This window comes from Elaeis guineensis, chromosome 11 (assembly GCF_000442705.2).
Source record: "Elaeis guineensis isolate ETL-2024a chromosome 11, EG11, whole genome shotgun sequence".
Taxonomy (NCBI): Eukaryota; Viridiplantae; Streptophyta; class Magnoliopsida; order Arecales; family Arecaceae; genus Elaeis; species Elaeis guineensis.
Genome location: NC_026003.2, coordinates 112,388,005 through 112,405,116, shown reverse-complemented (window position 1 = coordinate 112,405,116; position 17,112 = coordinate 112,388,005). Strand labels below are relative to the sequence as shown.

The 17,112-nt window shown below is 37.6% G+C and overlaps 1 protein-coding gene across 1 annotated transcript; it reads left to right on the top strand.

The window, feature by feature from the left end:
- The first annotated feature begins 5,201 nt into the window (after nucleotides 1-5,201).
- LOC105054139 (lysophospholipid acyltransferase 1) lies at nucleotides 5,202-13,607 on the top strand. The gene is made up of 8 exons (XM_010935579.4): nucleotides 5,202-5,571; nucleotides 6,729-6,784; nucleotides 9,951-10,171; nucleotides 10,281-10,689; nucleotides 11,449-11,534; nucleotides 12,177-12,240; nucleotides 12,382-12,500; nucleotides 12,944-13,607. The coding sequence occupies exons 1-8, from the start codon at nucleotides 5,270-5,272 to the stop codon at nucleotides 13,082-13,084; spliced, it is 1,398 nt and encodes a 465-aa protein (XP_010933881.1). The 5' UTR covers nucleotides 5,202-5,269; the 3' UTR covers nucleotides 13,085-13,607.
- The last annotated feature ends 3,505 nt before the right edge of the window (nucleotides 13,608-17,112 follow it).

The window sequence follows — 17,112 nt, the reverse complement described above, 5'->3', positions numbered from 1 at the left end:
ATGCTACTCAAGTCAAAATTTGGGTACAACTTCTTGATCGCATCTCGACCATCCTCGTACCCGACATAGTAGGAAAACCCACCTTTGAGAATCTCTTCCTTAAACTCCTCTGAATTCTTGAAGTTCTCAATGGCATGGTTCAAAGCCTCACTCACCGACTCTACTTTCGCTCTCACCAACTCTGCATCAGCCCTTGCAGAAGTCGATTCGTCATTGGCCAGTACCAACCTTTTTAGGCTGGCCCGATGTCTTACACATTCGGCTTCAAGTTTGATGATGCATCCGTCTCTTTCCCTTCGAAGCCGATGGATAGAATGCTTCTTGCTCTTGATCTTTATCTCAAGAGACAAGATGCCTTGACGAGTCAACTTAAGTTCGGCTCCAGAAGATTCAAGGTCAGCGGTCAGACAGGAGACTTCCTCCTGAAGCTTCACCTCCCACTCGATCGCCACCCGAAGTTGTTCAAGGGCAGCCGCCTTTTCAGCATTGGCAGCCGCTACTTTATCCATCCATGTCCGATAGAAGTCTACAATCTTTCGGTAGCCAGCTTCCAGGTCAAACATATCATATGCCAACTGAAAGCAGAAGATAAGTCAGATCAATCAAAAAAAATGTGTGAAGGAAAACTTATCTCGAGTATCAACGGATAAAAAGAGAAAAATATTTCAGCGACGGTATGGCTTTTCCTATTCTCCCGATCAGCCAGGAGAAAGGCAGCTTGAATGAGCCATTTGGCCAACTCTGGATTGGCCAAGGCCGACTCATCATCAGAAAGCCTGATGTCGAAGTGAACGGTGTGCCCTGACGGTGATACGTCGTCAACCGAAGTCACCATCGCCTTCCATCGATCTTCTGTCGACAGTCCCGCACTTGAGAATGCGAGGAAACTAGAGCTTGATTGTGCTCGAGAAAGTTCCACTGAAGGAATGACCAGCGCAGTTGCAGACTGTTTAGGTTCGGCCGTGACTTCTGCCTTGACCCGAACCTCTGTTGATTGAGCCGTCGATGGTGCTGCAGCAACTCTGTCTTCTCTTACCATCCCATCTTTGGTAGATGGCACTTCCGGAAGCACTGTCGGGGCTGACAGTGCCAGAACCGGCTTAGGAACCGATGCTGATGGTATGTCAGGTTCCCCTGCCGGTGCAGATGTAGTTGTCCGACCCTTCTTCGGTGGTTGGAAAGGTCCAGCTTCAGATGTTGCCCTTTTTTTAGCAGCATGTTGACGAATATCGGAGGACGATACTCATACCCTCGGCTGTATAGCTACAATCAGAACAAAAAATTTGCACAGTTCAGAAACAAATAAAATAAAAATGAAAGTGATCGACTAGGCTATATTTAAAGTGGTGACCGAACTAAGATCGACATCGTAGAGAGATTGTTCGATCATTAGCTCTCTCTGCGACGGGACCGCCATATCCTTCAATCGATGGAAGTCTTCCCGATCGTTGACCTCCATCCGATTGTTCTCGTTGGGGCCGATCCTTGGATCACCCCAGCGCAAAGAGAAGCCCTAGGGAAGAGAAAAAGCAACAAAAAAGAATTGATTTTTCCATCCATAAATAGACGATGGAGGATCGGTGATGAAGAAAATGCCTTTTTTTGGATTGAAAAGCCACCAACCCTTGGCCTTAGGATGGGGGTGGAGAACAAAGAAAGAACGGAAAAGAGAAGGATGAGGCTCGATCAATATTAACTGACACAACAAGACAAAGCTAATTATAAGCCGGATCGAGTTCGATGCCAGTTGAGCGAGACAGAGACCATAATAGTCTAAAAGATTTCGGATAAACTCTAAAATTGAAAATCGAAGATTAATCCTAAGGTCTTCGACATAGAAAGTAACCTGATCCGAAGGAGGAGAGTTCACCCAACCATGGGCACCAGGCACAAAGAGTTGATACTGCTCCGAGATACGATACTGTTTTCGGAGCCACTCAACATTGGATTGGAATAGTGAAGAAGCTTCCACTTTCGGACCTGATGGAGAGTCGTCGGTCAGATTCCTAGACCGACTATCCCGAGAAGAAGAAGCCCTAGCTATGGGAGAAGAAGACTAAAGAGAACAAAAAGGAGATGGACCCAAAAAGGAAGGACAAAAACACCTAACCTGAAAGCTAAAAGCAAGAAGGTGGAGAAGGAACCCTGGTCTTTTGGCACTGGGGCGACCTTCCGATAGAGTTTCTGTAGTAGAGAATGAAAAATAAAAATTTGGCCGAAAGCGACCCTATATATATATAATCCCTCAATGGCCAGGATGGAAGCGATCAAATTAGAGTCTCATCAGACAATGACACATGGTAACATCCGGACCGACCATTGGTCGGACGGTTCGACGCACCTGCTTATAATCGTGCCACCTCACCGTCATCTGTGTGAACAGTTCCGACCCAATGACATTCGAACACGTGGATAAAATCTACTAGTCAGAATCATATCGTTCGATGCCGAATTATCTTTCTGAAATAATGTCCGATACGGACGTCTGATACCGAATTGTCCTATTGACATGACAGTCTAATAATGATTTTGTAGCCACTGAAACGATAAAACAGCCGAAGAACTCTCGTATTTCAAAAAATCCATAGAGGACAACAGCTGAGTCGGAGCTCGAGATAGTATGTGACGACTCCCTTCATCCGACGTGACAAACCACATGATATATACACATCAGACCACCTTGGACTTGGGAGTGGGGGGTAACTATTGAAGCAAATCAACCGACCCCCGACTCCGACTCTACATCAGTCGAATAAACATATTACTCCGACTCATAATCGATTGACCAACCGACAGTCGGCTATTGTCAACCAACAACAAATGACTTGATCAACCTCCTACCGAAGACCATCAGCATATCAGAGTTACTAGCTGATGATCATTCGGATCTTCTACCAACTTACCTCTACCGACGTATCAGTATTACCGACATATAGTCGGCCTATCTGCTCAACATACTCTAACCGTTATGAACGGTTATCGACTACGTGTTACGGCCATTAATGAGAATAAACGGTCCACTAACTCTGCGATTATAGCCCGATAATCTAGCGCCATAAAAAGTGAGACCACGTGCTCAACGGTTACATCAGAATCATCTATAAAAAGAAAGATAAACGAGCAGCATGGATAAAAAAATTCTGGATCAAGATTCTGCTACACTACACATTTTTATTTGTTGTTCACCAATCCCTCTCTGACTTAAGTATCGGAGGGTCTCCGTCAGACATAACTCCAATATATGAAGACTTTGTTTTACAGATACTCTTCACCGACGACATATGATAGGGAGTTGGTCGTAACAAGACACACCTAGCCCCGTATCAACATGCTAAACCATTTGTTTTCTCTAATAAAATAAAACTCTTATGCTTTATAAATCCTCCGATAGCAATTGATCCTTTATAATTCTTATTACAACTTAGTTATTATTTATATCTCATCCTAATATACAACGAAGCTCAAGAGCCAATGCACTTGCAGCCACGTGGTGGTACCAAAGTCCAATAATGATTAAAGATTCTGATCATAATAAAAAAAGATAGATCGAGCATTTAAAATTGATTAAGGAGGACAAGCATAGATGGTCGAAATGTTAGAATTACATTGTGTTCAAACTACGCCACATGGATAAGTTGAATAGGCTAAAGAAAATGATTGAAAATTCTAATCAAGCTCTCATGGATGCCTAACAGGCTAAGTGCATCTACAAAAGCATTGATGAATCATGCTGAGAGGTCGATCAAAGTACAGATTGAGTTTTAAAAGATGAAAAGATCGAGTTTTGAAAGGTGAAACTTAGGACTTGAGGCTAATCATATTTTCCAACTTATATACGTTAAACCACTGGTCCAGCAAAAGAGCTATAACATAGATATTAAACATAGATGACTTTCAAGGTAACATGACATGAAAAGTGGAATGAATAGCTAGGACTGACTGTTGCAACCATTATAAGAAAGTGGAAGGACGAATGGCGAGAAATATGAACATGAATAAGCAAACAACCATCTGGTGGTTAATGATGAATCGCTTGAATATTAGAATATAATTTAGAGAAAGAGCTTTTCACCAATCACAAGTCATCAATTCATTTATTTTATCTTTTATATACTTTTATCTATTTTACTTTTCAGATATTAAATCATAGGATAATTTCATAGCTGCTACTTTTTTTTTTTTTCGCAAAAAATAGCACCTCTTGAAAAATCAATCGGTGGTAGGATCCTTTTGTCCCATCTCGTGAGAAGAAGGCAGACAACAAAACTAGCTTATAATCTTGTATCATGCATAGTATATAATTTTTTTTTAAAAAATATTTTATTTTATTGATTTATTAATATCTATTTTATATATATTAAAAAATAATTAAAATAATAAAAAATATATTTTATATATAATATAGATTATAAATTATTTATAAATTATTTTTTATTTTTTTTAAATTTAAAATTTTTCATAAATCTCTTGCCATCTAATTTCTTCTAAAATTCTTATTCTCTTTCTATATCAGCATTTGTTCTTTTTTTCTGGGCTCTTTGTCTCTGAAGTCCACTTTCTCTTCTCCCTTTTTCTGTTATGGCAGAGCTCAAAAGTTCTCAGAAAGTCCCCCTCCTCCCTCCCGCCCACCCAAATTTCTAACATGCGCAGTGACATAATTCAAACTTTTCTCCTTGCGCTTTATATATCTTTTTTTCTATCAAGACTCTTTAGTCCACTCCTTATATCGATTTTATAAAAGATTTTTTCCACGGAAAAGTTATGGATTTTTTGTACTCTGGGGCTGCAATCAAAACCCAGATCCAGGATAAGTACTAATAATACGAGATCGTTCTGCGTCTCGTGTACATCATTTGTACACCTCGTAGGGACACGTGCATGTTATTCGTCTCTCTATCTTCTATTTTACAACCCCCCACACCCCCCCCTCTTTATTTTTTTTTTTTTTTGGGGTACAACTCCTGTTTTACATTTATTAGTAGTTACACGGCAGATATTGCGAGATCAACGAGAATTCTGTCATAAATATTTACCGTTGGCATTTCCTAATCCTAGAATGCAGCGGGGTCCCAGCCTCGGTCCGGTATCCGGGACCAGGAGAGCGTCCCCGCTAGTGGAGGCAGAAAAAACCCATCCCAGTCGACAAATATTACATCCAATGCCACCAATATCCCCATTTCCACGTTCCCATCGTGAAATAAAAAAAATAAAGGAAAGAAAAGACTTCGCGATCTAATCACGGAGAGGGGCTAGGAATTTGTCTCTCGAGATGGAGCTCGAAATGGCGTCCATGGCGTCGGCGATCGGGGTCTCGATTCCCGTGCTCCGCTTCCTCCTCTGCTTTGTGGCGACGATCCCCGTGAGCTTCTTGTGGCGGTTCGTCCCTGGAACCCTAGCGAAGCATCTCTACGCCGGCCTTTCCGGGGCGGCTCTTTCCTACCTATCCTTCGGTTTCTCCTCCAACCTCCACTTCCTCATCCCCATGGCTGCTGGATACGCCTCCATGCTCCTGTGCCGCCGCTACTGTGGGATCCTCACCTTCTTTGTCGGATTTGGTTACCTCATAGGCTGGTAATTTGCTTTTGATCTGGTTGGGATTGGACATGGATTACCCTAGGCTTTTCCCCCTTTTTGGATCTGTTTTTGTTATCGGGATTATAGTTTCCGACAAATCGTGTAGCTGGATGCTTTATTAGTTGATTAGTTAATTCGACACGGTAGTTTATACGGTAGGCTGGTCTGGGTTCTTCAGTGCATGAAAGGTCGAACCTTTTGTTCGTGACATTAAGATATCATTCATATTGATACCATAATATGATTGATCACTGTTTTACAGTAAGTGTTTTGATGATAAATTTTGAGGAATACGCTACAGTGTTGAGATACGAGTTGTATAACGTATAATTTATAACAGCAATGCCTTATCACACGAAATAACATCAATATTAATGTTGATTCTCTTGATGATTTTTAAGAAAAATTGATTCTGAATATGTTTTGTCAAGGCTACTTGAATTAATCAAAGAACAGTTATTGGAGAATTAGGTGGAGTTTTTAAGTTATTTTGTAACATGAGTGCTTTTTGTGTTTCTCAAAAACTATCAGGTCATCTTTGAGTTACTTCAGCCTGTGAGTTAATAATAGTAATCTTTGCTCACTCTCTATAAAGTAGGGTTGGCAATTGGGTCGGGTCGGGTCATAAACGGATCGGGTCAGAAAATCATCAATCCAAATCCGATTTGTTTATTAAATAGGTCAAAAATTCAAATCTGAATCCGACTTATTTATTAAACAGGTAATCCGATCCGATCCGTTAATCTATTTAAAACCCGTTTAACCTGTTTATGACTCATTTAACTCGACCCATTTAACCTGTTTAAACCCCCCCTCCCCCCAACAAACCCTCCCCCAATCCCCCACCCCCACCCACTTAAAACCAATAAACAAAATTAGCATCAGTATCATCCCTAATTCGTTAACCATATAGAGATCAGCTATTTTTTGTTTTGTCCACAAGATCATATGTAATTGATCAAAGTCAAAATCTCCTAAAACTGATACTTTATATTGAAGTATAAGCACTCCATTACATGAGTGATGAAGTCAATATTCTGTTATGTGTTATCTTTCCTTGTTTTTATTCCTCAATGCCACAAGATCTATTCTTTCTAGTCAAAAGACCTTGAGCAAGTTAATTGATTATCTTACTGATACTGTGTTTTTTATAGTCATGTGTACTATATGAGCGGGGATGCATGGAAGGAAGGAGGCATCGATGCAACTGGTAGTGAACCTGTTCCTTTTCTGTTTGTTATTGGTTTGGCTGAAAATTGTTGTTTACTAATTTTTAAGTGGTATGCTAATTTTTGAAATTACGTTAAGCAGTTCGTTTGATGAAAATTTTCATTTACGTTTTCCTTAAACTCTTCTGAGGAGATTTTGCACAGTAATACCATTTTCCTCGTTTATGTCTGTAGTCAAGTGCGACTACATGGTCAACATAGATTGGCCTAGCATCGGAAAGAAACTACATTAAGGTCTAGTCAACGTCATAGTTTTTTTTTTTTGGCTTTAACAAAACCAAGGACTGAACTATCACATATTAGTGGCTTATCAGCCTTGCACTGGCACAATATGGCGTAATGTGAGAGAGAGAGAGAGAGAGAGAGAGAGAGAGGAGAGGAGAGGCTCCTTCGGCACAGCATAACAAGGATGAAGCCCTTATTTCGAAATGAAACAAGGGCTCTGTCCTCTTTATTTTTTTTTTGAATTTTTTTAACGTGAAGTTAGTAGTTGCTGCCAACTTCACTTAAAAAAAATCCAAAAAAAATAAAGTTTTTTTTTTGAATTTTTTAAGTGAAGTCAGCAGTCATTGCTAACTTCACTCAAAAAATTTCACTGCCGACTTCACTTTAAAAATTTAGAAAAAAATAAAGGGAATGGAGCCCTTGTTACATAGCACCGAAGGAGAGAGGGCTCGAAAGCCCTCTCCCTCTCTTGGCCTCATTTTTTGCCCTCCCTCTCCCTCTCATCCTTCCTCTCTCTCCCTTCTCATTTTCCTCTCTTTCCTCCTCCCTCCCCCCTCTCTTCTTGGTGTCTCAAATTGTGGGGTAGAACTATGCCAATCCATGCCTGGTATGGCTTGATACGTCTCGAACTGGGTAGTTACAGCAGTACGATGAATCATGCTAGAATATATGTCATGGTTTGCTGTACCACCCCATATTGTACTGTGCTGGTCTTATATCGATATGCTGTCTTGTACCGTACATGTTGTTCCACTCAGCTTGGCATGCATTGGTATGACAATATGCCAAGTACAGCCAATACTATACCAATTTTGCATGCCAAAATAGCACTAACAGGTATATATGTCATGTTGTGCCATGCCGACTAGGACAATACGGGAAACCAGGGTTTGCCATACCGGACTGAACCGTCCGGTACGGGGCGTGCCGAACCGTCCCGGTAGGGAACCGAGATGGTTTCAGCATGCAAAACGATACATGCCGTTGCCAGAAAGAAAAAGAAAGGAAGAGAGAGAAATAGAGAGAGAGAGGGAGGAAGGAAGAAAAAAAAGGAAGGAGATCCGTCGGAGGCCCTCCGGCAGGCAGTCGTGGCCGTCGGACGGCGGAACGGCCTCCCGCGGCTCCGCACGGGGAACAGGGGCGGATCGCCCCTGTTTCTCGGATTTTTTTTTTTAAAAAGCTTTTTCAAAATGAAGTCGGCAAGTGGTTTGCCGACTTCACTTAATTAAGTCGGTAAACCACTTGCCGACTTCATTTTGAAAAAGTTTTTTAAAAAAAAAATCGAGAAACAGGGGTGGATCGCCCCTGTTCTCCGCGCGGAGCCGCGGGAGGCCGTTCCGCCACCCGACGGCCACGGCTGTCTGTCGGAGGGCCTCCGACGGATTCTCCTCCCTCTTTTTCTTTCTCCTTCCCTCTCTCTCTCTATTTCTCTCTCTTTCTCTCTTTTTCTTTCCCGATTTTCTTCGTCGGTTCGCCTCGATTCGGAACGGAATGGAGGCGTGCCGTATCATACCGCCGGCCGGCCGATTCGACCACCGATACCGGTACAGGAAACCTTGCGGGAAACTATATTTAAGTTCAAATCAACCTTGTCATTTTTGGGAAGAAAACATGAGATTGGCAACAAATATATAAATTTGTTAAATTCTTAGAATGAAGCTTTCTTGAAGTTGGGTTGTGTTTGTCGCTAACCCATTTAAAATGGGATAAGGCTTGGGTGATGATAATGGCAGCAAAATTAATATGTAACATTGCTTTAGTAGGAGCACCTTGATGCAAATTCTCTGCATGTGTTCTCTATTGAATTGTTCATGTTTCTTTCTTGAATTCCACATTTCTTATTGTCATCCCTATTATTTCATCTGCCACCATTCGTCTTTCCTTTATGCATTATCTTACTCTCTTAGTATATTTGTATTCAGAGGCAATGTACATGTTATTCCTTTGGTGATCCATTTTTCAAAAAAGGTTTTACCAAAAAAATTGAAGATGATGTAAACTTGCAATTGATAAACAAGTGTCCTTTATCTCCCATCTAAGATAATTGCATTGGCATGCCAATGCTATCGGATCAAAAAGATAGAAATTTTGGGTTTAGAAACTAAACATGAGAACTAAAGATGCTATCTCAATACCAGGCCCCGTATCGGTGCCACGTTGTTACTATGTCGGTATGGCGCCGGTTTGGTGTACCATGTTGGTACACCTCTTGTACCATGTATTGGTACCAAATGGTATGGTACGATACGTCCTGTATCACCTGTTCAGTATGGTATGGCCTATATTGGCCGCTATCATCTTCGATTTGGTTGTTTCTTTGGCTCCTATTTAGTTCTTTGCTTGAGAGGAAGCTCCTACTTCTCGATTATAGAAAGAAGGTGGAGCAATCTCCAATTCTTGGGACATAGAAAGCTTTCTTTGTTTGCTCAATCCCCAACTTGTAATTATATGTTTCTCTTTTTGGCTCCTTCTGAGTTTTTTGGGAGAAGAATTGGTAAAAGCTCAAACAAAGTCATTGAGAGATATGTTTATGGCTTTATGACATTGCCATCTGCAAACATGAGGGTGCATATGGTTTGACATTGGATTGCCATTATTGACATGGTTATAGTAAAAAAAGGATCTAGTAAACATGGATAAAGTAAAATGATTCTTGCTTCTGATAATCATTGTATGACATTGGTATAGCTCACATATATTGAGTTGCATCTATTTCATATACTATCCAAAGTGCTAAAATTTGGAGGTATCGTGTTCTCTCATTCTGGTTTTGTGACAACATTGATAGCTTGAAATTAATATTTCAAATTATAATTTGTCGTTAATACCAGGCTTGCTGATGGCTGTGTTGGCTGAGCTCTTGTCGTTTGATCTGTGTCAAGCTCAATAGTAACTTTGTCTTTAATGTTATACATGGTTTAGGAGCTCTAATGGTCTTAACACTGAAAGTCATTTCATGCGCAATAAACTACAACGATGGGCTACTGAGAGAAGAAGGTTTGCGTGAGGCACAAAAGAAAAACCGATTGATCCATTGTCCCTCTGTAATTGAATATTTTGGTTACTGCCTCTGCTGTGGCAGTCACTTTGCAGGACCAATATACGAGATGAAGGATTATCTTGACTGGACAGCAAAGAAAGGAGTAGGTGTAGCATGTCCTTTTTCTTTGTGGGATCAAATGGTAGATACTTTTCTAAATTATACCCTGATGATTCATTATTCGATTCATTTCCCACTTTTTGCTTGTTTAGATATGGGCTCGTTCTGAAGACAGACCATCACCATCGCCTTATGTTGCTACCTTGCGTGCTCTAATTCAAGCTGCCATATGTATGGGAATTTACTTATATTTGGTACCACATTATCCACTTTCCCGGTTTAATGAGCCCATATATTATGAATGGGGATTCTGGAAACGGCTGCATTACCAATACATGTCTGGCTTTACGGCTCGTTGGAAGTATTATTTTATTTGGTCTATATCAGAAGCTTCAGTCATCATTTCTGGTCTGGGTTTTAGCGGGTGGTCAGATTCATCTCCTCCTAAACCACAGTGGGAACGTGCAAAAAATGTTGACATTCTTGGTGTTGAATTAGCAACCAGTGCGGTGCAGTTGCCGATTGTGTGGAACATCCAAGTCAGCACTTGGCTACGCTACTGTGAGTTTCAACATTTATCTTGCTTCAATATATGCATTTGCTCATTTCAGTCGCAACCTATTTTAAGGCATGTTGCTGAAGTGCAGGTGTTCAAATATCATGCAAAAGATTTCGAGGTTCCAATGGGGTTATAAATGCAAGTATGGGCATGGGTGTGATTTTTGGCATGATGTGTGCTTGTATGTGTAGTATTTGCTTCTTTAATCACGTGTGCCTGCCTGTTGCAATGGCTGTTCACATTCTAACGTATTTGCATGCTGACATGGACAATGGTTTATTATCGTGCATTTTTTGAATTGGAACAAATGTTATGTATTTAATTCTGTATTTTTTGAAAGCACATTGATTTTTGGTGGTAGCACTACTACTTCCTGATCATTCATATATTCTACAAGCAGCCACTGAATGAGCTGTTAGATAATGTTCTGAAGGGTCAGACGCTTTTGATCATAGCATTGAAAAATTTGTGCAGTGTCTATAATCTTATAAGATTCCTGCATCTGATAGATCTAGGCATTTATTTGGTCTCCATTCGTTGGTCTATTTTGGTGCATGGCGGGGGCAGCCACAATGTTGCTGCAGACTGCTGGCTCATAGTGCAGCAATCTATGCTGGTTTTCATTTAATTTGTAGAAATGGGAAGCACGGTAGTGCATTTACTATGAGGTTGTACTAAACTGTTAATATCTCTTTATGAACTTCTTCTTTTTGTAATTCAGTATAACGGAACATCTAATTCAAGGTGTAATGTTGTTTTAGATGTTTATGAAAGGCTTATTCAGAAAGGGAAGAAACCTGGATTCCTTCAGTTGCTGGCTACGCAGACTGTTAGTGCTATTTGGCATGTGAGTATTATACTCTCTTTTCACCTAATAAATTTCCTAATATAGTCTATGGAATATAAAATTCTAGCTGGTTGCTTCAAGTGCATCTTTTAGTTAGATTTGAGGTAAAACTCTGTAATTTAGTTTCAGGTAAGCTTGTCTGCTAGAAGCAGGATAGGAGAGAACCAGTGGTATTTTTCTTTTTTTTTATTTTTTATTTTATATGGTTAAAGATCAGCTGTTTCAAGTTTCAACTCTTAATTATTATGCATGGTTAACTTTTCACGTTATGATGTATTGATGTTAAATCATAGGAAAATTTATGGAATCACAGGTCATGCTAGACTTAAATTTCTAATTTTGGTTATCATAAATTCTTGCAAGTTTGGACATATAAACCTTATAGGTCCGATAGTACTGATCAAGCTATTATAATTTTGTTTTTGTCAGTCTAGTCCTGATTTTAAGTACTGATCTTGAATTTTTCTGCCACCATTTTGAGGAGATATAAAGGGAAAATAATTCTCTTTTGGTTTTGCATGGACAATTTTCTATTATAATGTGGTTTTATGGCTGTAGTTGTTGGAGATCAAATTTTCTTTCGTTATCTTGACATTGCTCAATATATCTCATATTTTCTTCTGTTGCTCCATCTAACTACAGGGATTATATCCTGGATACATCATATTCTTTGTGCAATCAGCATTAATGATTGCAGGTTCGCGAGGTATATGATTGCAGCTTACTTGCACTTTCATCGAGATATCTTCTGCCAGTCATCCTTCCCTTACTGTTTGATCCATAAAGATGCTTAACTGAGATTCTTTTTCCTGATATTTTTATTCTTGCCTTCCTTGTGTCTGAGCAGTTATATACAGATGGCAGCAGGCTGTTTCCCCAAAAAATGCAATATTTAGGAAGATGCTAACATTTATCAATTTTGCATACACGCTGCTTGTTCTGAACTATTCCTGCATTGGTTTCCAGGTCAGCTTCTATCTGACCCTTCTTTTTTAAGTCCTATATGCAAGTCAATTTTTTAAAGTGCCTTTAGATTTATTTTCTGCATTTCATTGTGTTTTCTTAGCTGTTTAATATCTATACATTTTTTTCTTCTGCAATTTAAACTCATCACCTTCCTGGACTGGTTAAAATCATTGCTCATGAGTGTGGTTGCCTGCAGGGCATGGGGTGGAAGAGTGAGATATGAGCAATATAGGAGTAATGTAGTGATCCAATTTTTTCATTCTGCTCTATCTATGATTTTTTTTCTCTTGTTCCCCTTTTCTCCATAGCTCATACAGCATCAGAAACTAGGGCATCCTGGCTTCTGATTGAATGGCTGGAAGTTCTGCTATTTTGTCTTGGGATTCTTAATATATGTACCTGATGTTTTCTGATGTTCATTACTGTTGTTTTCTGTGTTGAAGGTGTTGAGCTTCAAGGAAACACTGGCCTCCTACCAGAGTGTCTATTTTGTTGGCACCATCGTTCCCATTATGTTTATACTGATGGGTTATATTATCAAACCAGCAAGGCCCGTCAGGCCTAAAGCTAAGAAGAGCCAATAGCATACTGAAATGGTGTTTATCCTTGGTACTAGAAGAAGTGGAAGCGAGAGCTAGTATATCTGCCTCTGGCCATGACTACTCTCACAATTAACGTCTATGGGTTTGGTTGAAGTGATCTTTTTCAATTGGTGTTTCTCCCATGTCCTCTGACCTTGTGTAAGCTTATGTTCTTAGCTGAGAATTCAGGAATCATTATTGAGGTTTCGACATTTGATTGCTGCGACCCTAATGATTTCCATGCATCTGAAATTCATAGGTGCCATTGTTAGATTTTCATTGCCATTAGAAGAATTGGTTCAACCAAAAGAACACTTTCATCATGAAGGGAGCTGTTTATTACAGAACTACCAGTTCTTTTTGTTGGTGCTGTTTTTATTATGCAGAGTCCTGTATTGGGTGAAATTGCTTCTTGCTCATGTTATTGCAGGTGAATTGACTAGATGTATCTAGTCTAAACCAAAATTTTTGACATATATTGCTGCACTTTATTTAAAATCGTGCTCCTATACCCCCTTCTAGACAATTCTGTCACGCTTCTATTAAGCAGTTTATATCATTCGCTGATTTGACCTGAGTTTTATTCAGTTAATTTGTATAATTTTTTTCGTTATTTCTTCAATGTATGGCTTATTTACTCACAATGCAAGCAGGAAAGTGTTAATTATATTGTTTTGTGGTTCTATTTTATCTGCTTATGTAGATGCATGATTCTGTGTCTGAAACTTAAGCTGTTTCTCTGCCTTCGGCTTACCATAGAAATGTTGCAGGATGGTGTTACCATTCAATTTTATCCTAAATAATTCTGGAATTTATTTTTTTGTGATTTAGCATTTATCATCTAATTTACGGAGTGGTAGTGGTTTATCAAAATTTTGAGAATCAATATATTTCTAAATCTGTTCATGAGAAAAATCCAAGAGCTCTTTCAACAACCAGGGGAGCATGCTATTCCAATTGTTAGTTCAAATTGACCAACAAATGGTCAATATATTAATTTAAAGCATCTATCAATATTAAAATATTTATTGTCCAAGAATAATTAATTCAATTCTAAGTGCAAATACATATATTTATGTTAACAATAAAATAATAATATGATGATTATAATAATAATAAATAAATATATTTGTTATTATATTAGTATATTATATATTAATATGATAATGATAATAACATATTAGCAATAATATATTAAATTAATTAACAATAACATATTAAATTTGTTAAAATAAAAATCGATTAAAATAAAATTTTCAATTTAGTGTAAAATATAGAATGTTTATAAATAAATTGATTAATATAACAGAATTACGTTTAATAATATATATAACATAATATTATTAAGTATAGTAGAGTATCAAATATATTAATATTCTCTGTGTTCTATATGAGCATAACCATTATTCAACAAATCCAATTGATTGATATGATTTGATTTCTATTAGGATGGATTGGTGAAATAATAGCTGGACCTGGATGAGGGCACTGCTACTCCTCTGTGCTCGACCACCGGCTCGGTTACTTGGTCGTGCATGGCAGTTTGGGATTGGTGCAGCAGACAAGAAGTCGGTGGGGGTCAAGTAGGGCCTAATTTATTTATTTATTTTTTAAATAATTTTTATGATACAAGTTTTGTCATTAAAATTAAAAAAAATTAATTAAAAATATTTAATTAAATTTAAATTTAAAAATAATTATCCATTTAAGTTTCAAGTAAAAGATCCTGTTCATTTGAAACATAATTTCAAAGCAACTACTTAAACGAGATGAAATGATCCAATTATCTTTGTAGTTATAAAATTACACTATACTATTATAAAATAATATTATATTAATTATAAAATAATACTATATTATAATAAAAATAATAATATATTATTATAAAATAATATTATACTATTATAAAGCAATATTACATTGTTGTAAAGTAATATTACAATAAAAAAATACTACATTGGTAATGTAATACTATCTTATTGTAAAGGAATATTACACTAATATAATACAATAAAGCAACACTGTATTATTATAAAGAAATATTATATTAATATAATATAATATTATCTTATTGTAAAAAAATATTATACTAATATAATATGATAAAGCAATATTGCATTATTATAAAAGAATACTATACTAATATAATGTAATACTATCTTATTATAAAGAAATATTGTATTATGACAATGTAATACTACAGTATTTTAAAGGATATAATGGTATAAAAGTATAAGAATAATTTCAGTCAAAATGGGTAGTTATTTTTAACTTATGTTTAGAATGGGTAAGTATTTTTACATAAAACTTATTTGGGAGCTGCTTTTAAGTTGAAAGTAGAGTTGGAGATTTATCTTTAGTTCTCTATTAAAACTATTACTGTTGTAAGATTTATAAATTTACAGCAACTGGGTTTACCATAGTAAAATTGATGTTGAAAATTGTCGTAAAATTTGATATTGTAGATAATATGCACCTTACCCATATTATGTCTTTTAAAGATGTAAATAATCTGATGATGGCTGTCTTTGTTTGTTTGTTTTTTTGGAAAAGGAGTAAATAGAATGAAGTAAACAGCAAAATGATAATTCATAAGAAAACTATGAGAATAGGTGCAGATTAACTGTAAAAAAATATAAAAGAGGTAAGAATGGGAAGGAGAAGAAGAGGACCATCAGGTTTCAGGGCAGCATGCACCGAATAGATACGATTCGGTGTAGCTTTTTGGTGCCAAAGATTGCTCTTTTTTGTTTACCCAAAAAAAAAAAAAAAGACTGCCCTTTTTTGGTAAAGGTCCTATGGTTTCTTCATTTCCAAAGCCATAGCTTCAGGAAAATAAGGAGTACCTTCATCCTTATAGCAGACTCGGATATATCTGGAGGCTTGTATCATAATACTTAGGGTTGGTAAAATATGATATGATCTATCAATCTAATTCATATTCGATCTATTATAAACAGCTTTAAATTTAAGCTAAATAGATTTGGATCACAAACAAATTAATCTATTTAATCTTTTTAATATTTAGATTGAATTTGGATTTCAGATATCTAATCCATTTAAGCTATTTAATATTTAGATAGGATGGAGTCAGATAATATGTTTAATTCATTTAATCTATTCAACTTATTTAAGATTTGTTTAAAATCTGCATAATCTATTTCTGATCCATTTTATCCATCTTGTTTAATCTGTTTAACCCATTTAACCTAATTTGACCTATTTAATAAATTAGTTAAGCAGGCCTGATCGGATTATCTATTTAATAAACAGATTGAATTAAGATTTGAACTTTTAACTTGTTTGATAAATATGTCTAATTTAGATTAACGATTTTCAAATCCGATCAATATTGATCCAATCCATATCCGATCTAGTTACCATCACTAATAACACTTGTTGGGGTAGGTTCTCATTACTTAGCCAACTACTCTAGCTTCTCGTCTCTGGGCCAACGAAGCAAACTGCACCGACTAACCGATAATTAATCTGACTCGAATATATAAAGTTCCCCCTAGCTGGGTAGACATTGGGCATCGTCACTGACATCCAGCTGGTTGAAGATTGGTCGCCTTTGGTCGGCACCATCCCAACTAAAATTAATGGTCGGTTAACAGCCGACTATACCAATCGAAGATAAGGCACCTCGATAATTCCATCCTGCCGATTTTGACCAAATGGATCTTTGCTGACTAACTGAGCACCGAATATAGCCATCATATGACTTTAATGGGCTATATTAAGATTATGTCACTCAGGCACCATGCCCTGATCGGCTAGCTGCGCATTGTGATGGGGTACTACGATTTCATTAAATACGCCCCTAAAGTCATTTATTACGTCCCACACCCGGTAGCATCTACCATCATGTACGCATCGAATAAAAGGCACACTCGCCATCAGAATTTAAAGATGCCCATGCGGTACCATACGATACCGTACGACAGGACATGCTTGATATGATCGTCTGTCCTCTCATCATTCATTTTGCTCCCTCTATAAATAGAGGTAAGCGGAGACCCATCCAGGTA

Coding starts and splice junctions, on each gene's coding strand:
- LOC105054139 (XM_010935579.4), top strand. CDS start 5,270: ATGGAGCTCGAAATGGCGTCCATGGCGTCGGCGATCGGGGTCTCGATT. Junction 6,785..9,950: donor AGGAGGCATCGATGCAACTG/GTAGTGAACCTG, acceptor TACATGGTTTAG/GAGCTCTAATGGTCTTAACA. Junction 12,501..12,943: donor ATTCCTGCATTGGTTTCCAG/GTCAGCTTCTAT, acceptor TCTGTGTTGAAG/GTGTTGAGCTTCAAGGAAAC.